The sequence below is a fragment of the Triplophysa dalaica genome, chromosome 10 (genome assembly GCF_015846415.1).
Source record: "Triplophysa dalaica isolate WHDGS20190420 chromosome 10, ASM1584641v1, whole genome shotgun sequence".
In the NCBI taxonomy this organism is placed as follows: domain Eukaryota; kingdom Metazoa; phylum Chordata; class Actinopteri; order Cypriniformes; family Nemacheilidae; genus Triplophysa; species Triplophysa dalaica.
Genome location: NC_079551.1, coordinates 1705184 through 1711426, shown reverse-complemented (window position 1 = coordinate 1711426; position 6243 = coordinate 1705184). Strand labels below are relative to the sequence as shown.

At 38.0% G+C, this 6243-nt stretch overlaps 1 protein-coding gene across 1 annotated transcript; it reads right to left on the bottom strand.

The window, feature by feature from the left end:
• Nucleotides 1-819: 819 nt before the first annotated feature.
• LOC130430480 (uncharacterized) lies at nucleotides 820-4830 on the bottom strand. The gene is made up of 5 exons (XM_056759593.1): nucleotides 4731-4830; nucleotides 4189-4512; nucleotides 2142-2264; nucleotides 1862-1929; nucleotides 820-1237 (listed from the first exon to the last, which is right to left on the bottom strand). Exons 1-5 carry the CDS (start codon nucleotides 4774-4776, stop codon nucleotides 1184-1186), a joined length of 615 nt encoding a protein of 204 aa, XP_056615571.1. The 5' UTR covers nucleotides 4777-4830; the 3' UTR covers nucleotides 820-1183.
• Between the last annotated feature and the right edge of the window lie 1413 nt (nucleotides 4831-6243).

Genomic DNA, 6243 nt, shown 5'->3' with positions numbered 1-6243 from the left:
ATCGTCTGCGCGAGCACGGTGCGAGGATCCATTCAAATACATAACTTACCCTGCAAACCACTTCGCAAACTATCTGCCCTTATAGTGTTCGACATTAGAGTGATTATGTCCCAAACAATAATATATTGAAATGCGTATATTCACCAAAACTGCTCGGTTTGAGATCACGGACACTCAAATGTGTGATAATACCCCAACTCACCGCCAGGGGGCGGAGTTTAGTAATGATCCACTGAATTAATAATGTGAAATAATTGATGCATCACTGAATAATTAAATTTGTTGTAATTTGATTACAATTGATTGTAAATTGAATCTGTTTTTGTTGTGGAAAAGATACATATCAGCGTATACTTGTTCATAAGAAACACTTTATCCTACAGTAAATAAAGGAGACGAATCAGGACACACATGCAGTAGTTTGACTGGCAAGCAGGACGTCCTATTGACCGATGCAATGACTGGACAAACTTTTACAGTTCTGCACCTTCCATCAAATGCATTTAAATATGAATTACATTATGTATGTTGCTAATGTATTTCTACTGGTTACTGGGGTGTTTCATTTGGTTGTTCTATGTGTTGCTAAGGTGAAGTAAAGTCAGTGTCAATGATGGAGGGACATTCTGTCACTTTACACACTGATCCTGATGAAATGCTGGGAGCTGAGAACCGTTGAAATTTAATAAAGATGATACTTTGACGTCATACGCTTAAGCTTGCAGGAAAGTGGCGATGGGAAATGTGGAAGTCGATACCAAACTTTGCCTCTATGTATTACATTGAATGGTTAATTTATAAATAATTAAAACATGACTATTCATGCCTTTGTGATGCTCTTTTATTTCAAAACAAAACAGATCACAACTTAAGCACAGAATAACAACAATAACCATTTACAAAATTATTTCAATGTTTTTTGTTTGTGAGTATTAAAATGAATGATATATGTGACTTCATCTATTACTGATAATAAAAGACTGCTGATGCTCTTTTAGCTCACTTGGTACAGCACTGTGTTATGGGTTCGAATCCCAGTTAACACAACATCAGGGTTCCTATCAAATCTATTGCTTGTAAGTTCAAATGTAAGGACACAACATTCAAAAAAAATGACTTAATGAAAGAAAATCTGTGTTGAACAACAAAATTGAGCAAACATAGTCGTATCAGAGCAGACGAATCAACGTTTTGTGACAACACCTGAATAGACCACCGTATCCTCCTCTTGAGCGCCCTGTGAGAAACACAAACACAGAAAATCAATCAAAAAACATACAAAGCACAGTAGAAGCTTAAAAAACAATTTTCATTTTTTCTACCTTAAATTATTTCACATTTGCAATGTGTACACAGTTATAAAGCCTGAATGATTGCTTGACAAGTCTGAGTTTTAACGGTTCCGTATGACAATAAATACATTTTCAAGTCATCAACCAACTTTCAGTGGTGTCAAAACATTTCTGTAAGCCACTTAAATAGAAAAGTATTGAAATAAGTTGAGAAATGAAAACAATGTTGTGTTTTTAACCAGAAAACCGCAGCTCCACCATTCACTCGTGTGTCTTTGTGGTCAGCTTTTGCCCTCACCAATATGGAGGCAGAGAGGCGTAAACTGAATGACTTCCAATCTTTTATTTGAGTTATTTTCTATACCATAGTGCACGACTTGATTGAATGATAAAGACAGAATTTAGGCTCTACGTTTTTGTGTTGATTATCATTATCTGTAATGGTTGAGGAAAAGAGAAATCTGTTGCATTAAATGAAGCTTGAAAGTGTCCATATTTTACCCAATGATGGGATAGATCATAAATGAAAATATTAGTGAATTGTGGGTAAAGAATAAAAATTTCTTTACCTTTGTTTTGGTGTCGTGTTGGTAGAATGTTGGATCAGCGTATGTGATCTGGTCTTCACGGGTCTGATCTGTAACAATAATGACAGATTACAGATGAACCAACAAAACTCAATCTTCAGTCTTCAGTCTTCAAAAATAAGATTTGTACAGATGCTTTAGCTGCAGAACTGTCACAGTCCATTAACCCAAGATGAATGTCTTTAGGATTCTGGATCAAATATGAGACAAAATGTGTAAATATACTTCCACATCAGCAATTTGATTAATTATTTAAATGTACCCTGTTGTTGTTTGTTTCTTTGTTTCTTGCAGATGATCAGAAGTGCTACAACCACCAGAAATCCAACAGCGGCACAAGAGAAAGGAATGATATAATTCGGGTGTCCATTTGTTTGTTCTTTTGCTGTAATGATACACAACAACAACTTAATTCATTGAGAGAAAACTCACCTAAAATATGTTGATAGATTGTAGAAGTACCAAAAAAATTGTAAATATATTGTATTAATTTGAAGGTGTTTTCTGTGCACATTTTTATGGCTGCTCAGCTCTATTTTATTGACGTCACAAGTGACGCAGATACAGGAAGGTATAAAAAGTAGGAGGAAGCAACTTGAATCAGCGTCTGCAAAAAAACATTTTAAATGAAGCAAATGCTCCAGGCACAAGGAGCTATGGCAAGGAGACACAGTGTTTCGTTCCCTATCTCAGGGAACTATGCTACATTCTTCCCTTTCGAGGAAACTCTACAGGATTGACTCTATGGGGAATGAAATGCCATGTAGATTGTGGTAAGGAAGCGAGCTCCAGATTGTACCTCATATGCGGGGAAGACCAACCCACAGCATCACAAACATCCTGCACAGAGGATACTAGAATGTGCCCAAATGATCAGAGGCGAAGGCATTCCACGCAACTCGTAAGCTAAAGAAATTGGCTCAAAGATCCATTTACTTATGGTCTGCTTAGAGGCCGGTTGACCTAAACTTTGCGGTCCAGAATAAACCAACTGTTCATCAGATTTTCGCCATGGATAAGATCATCATGCATACTCTTCTAATGCCTTGACAGGGCATCATAAATGTAATCTGGGGGCGGGGGATGAAAGGCCTGAAGAACTAAGGTCCTGGTCACATTCCTTTTGAACATACCCTGGTCTAGGGTACAGAATACCTTTAATCCTGCTTTGAGCGAACTCCAAACACGGCCTTAGAGAGGTAATGCTATCATGAATGCCAGCTTTAGGGACAAATGTTTGTCCGAGTTGGACTCAATGGGCTCAAAGGATGCCTGGGGAAGCCCTTCTTAAACCACGTCTAGATCCCATGCGGGAACTCCCACCTGAAAAGAAGGCCTCGTCCTCGAGGTTCCACACAAGAACCGAACAACCAGTGTTGATCCTCCACTTTAAGGCTGTACCTGTTTCTTTAGCAATCTTTCATCGAGTTTACTAACAGACTTAACCTCTTGTTGTTCAATGGGCCAGTCAACGCTAAGTCTGGCTACCACCCGGGTAACATCCTTTAATAGCTCCTCATATCCAGGGGAAAGAGGAGTTTCCTGAGGCTCCTCTGTGTTCCCTGTATGAAAACCAGCACTCTCTAACTGTTCAGAGCAAGAGCAGTGCATTGGGCTGCTGAATGCCGTCTCCCAAACCCCTTCCACAAAATGGGGGGCTGTAAAAAGGCAGAAGCTGTCTCAGCACCCTCAGCAACATCCATCTGGAGCCCCACAAACGAAGACGCCTCGCCGCCTCTGCAGTGGCGCGTCCCGATCCTTGAGGTTGGCAAATCTTTCCTCCCTCATCAAACAAAGCTAAACATGAGTGGAGCGTTCTAAGCTTTAGCCACAAACAATGTTCACAGGCAGACCCCTCAAGAGCTGCATCAGCATGTCCAAACACTCAACACAGAGTTTGTAATGGACCCCATTAGGAATGAAACGATGGCAGGGAGTAGTACACGGCTTAAAGGTCTTTTGTCAACTCATTGTCTAACTTATTTAACCAAAAATAATCTTGGTAAGACAAAAACAAGACACATTCACACACAGAGCCTTCTATTTATACCTTCTGTTATCTGTGTCAATCGTGACGTCATCGCTTAGTTTCATCACACAGTTTCACACTATTTACATTCATCATTCTTTGACGCAGTTTAGAGTTCCCTCGAAAGGGCAAGTCTATTATTCGACAATGTGCTGGCAAATAAAATACCAGTAAATGTGTATTATTTTTACAGTGCTTATGACCATTTGGTTCCGAACACTAAAGGATTTAAACTATTTTAAATAAAACAGTAAAAAAGTGACACACACATGCTACTCACCATAAACAGTAACTGTGATATTCTTCTTGACATTGAGTTTACCTGTCATATTAATTCTGAGTGTATAAAGTCCAGAGTGTTGAGATGTGATGTGTGTGATGGTGAGATCTCCAGTCTGATTGTTCATCTTCAGTCTGTCTCTGAATGTCTCAGTCTTATTATATGTGGGATTAATATTGTCTGATCTCTTGATTTTGGCGATGCGGATGTCTTTAAACCTCCATACAATGACATGATCTGTCTGTAGTTCAGTGAGATTAGTGTGTAGAGTTACATTCTGTCCCTCCATCACTGACACTGACTTCACTTCATCACCAAACACACCTGAACAACACAAACACACAATTACTAAACAATACATTATCTTTATTTGTGCTGTAGCTACAGTACAGAATTACCCTGGAAATTTTGTATAAAAACTGCAAAACGCTAGTAGTAAACTTATAAGACAAGCAAGATTTACGTTTGATCTTTAAAAAGGCTTGAAACAATTAAGACAATATCTCACATAAAACAAAACAAAAGAAAGGATGTAAACTTACCAACCAGCCACAAGCAGAAAGAGAAAACATGTATCGTGTGAAACATTATTAATACGTTCTTGAATAACCCTGAGAAACACTTGATATGATCTGAACACAGTCAAAGCGTCACATTCACATCACTTAAAGAAACTTCATGTCTTATATTGACTGAAGTTCACAGGAGGAGGAGACTTGTGGGTGTCAAAGCTTTTATGAGGAACACATCAAACAAAGGAAGTGGTTTTCTCTTTGAACATCATATAAATCATGTTTTGTTTTATATCTACTGATGTCAACAGGTTTGTCTGAGGATTTGCTTCAGACATGACAAACTTTATTCTCTCAATGAGACGTCTTAAAAGAGGTTAGCTAAATTGTAAAAAAAAATCGAAAGTTTGCTTAAAATTAAACGTTAAAAGCACCTGTTATTTGAGATTCCTGTAAGAGAACACAAAAGGAAAACCTATAATATGGGATACGACACATTTGTCGGCAGATAAAAGAGCAAACACAGAGATGAACACAAAGTAAGTCAGATGCATTGAGACTTGAAATGAAAGGATTATTTATAAGGAAAATGGCGCCCAAACTTAATTCTCAGATAGATCACAACATCACTGTAAATAAGTGAGATTCAGTGAGATTTATGACAACATGATTTATAGTTGATATGTTTGACAGATGAGCTAACAGAAGAAGAGTTACAGCTGATGAACACCGTTACACTATCACAAACATCTTCACAACTTGTCTGTCACTTTAATTTCACACGCGCCGCGTGGGCATGTGTGATTATACCAATGGACACTGCAAGCCGCCAACACGTGTCAAACCCATGCGGTGTTAAGTCGTTTAAATGTGTCTGCTGAAGCTTGGTATGTGCAACAATTGATAAGAAGACATGTATTTTGCAGTATTAAATACGTATTTATACTGAATTAATCAGGCTCCGTAAATGACTCAAAAATAACTCAAAGAATGGCCTTCTCAGCTGCCCTAGTTCAACTCTTGCATCATCACCACAGGGTTTACAATCGCACCAACGTTTACGTTTAAAAAGTTTATGCAACGTTATGTCGGGGCTGTACATAGGCCTAGTCTGGAACATTCAAACATTTATGATTTATAATACAGAAATACTGTAACACCATCTGTTAAAAAAATATGTTACTGCAAAAGCTCAAATCATGACTTTATAAAGATATATTCTCCATTAGAATGAAGGAGCTACCAATGAGTCTCTCTTTGACACAATTTGGTTTTACTTTACTGTTCCTGTAAGTTGTCTATAAACAGTTGGTTGCTATCATGTAAACTAACACAGAAGTGACACATTTTTAGCTTTGATATGCTGGTTGGACTTTGTGTTCACTAGAGGTATTTCATATCATACACGCAAACTAAATAAAATATGTCAATAGGTCAGCTTGTTATTTCCTAACTTTTTGACCACATTCCTCTCCTTGAACAGTAAGCAGAAATCCGTCAATGGCGCCATCTTGTGGACACGTATAGAATGACAGCTACATCA

Coding starts and splice junctions, on each gene's coding strand:
- LOC130430480 (XM_056759593.1), bottom strand. CDS start 4,776: ATGTTTCACACGATACATGTTTTCTCTTTCTGCTTGTGGCTGGTTG. Junction 4,513..4,730: donor TTTCTGCTTGTGGCTGGTTG/GTAAGTTTACAT, acceptor TGTGTTGTTCAG/GTGTGTTTGGTGATGAAGTG. Junction 2,265..4,188: donor TATCACAGTTACTGTTTATG/GTGAGTAGCATG, acceptor GTATCATTACAG/CAAAAGAACAAACAAATGGA.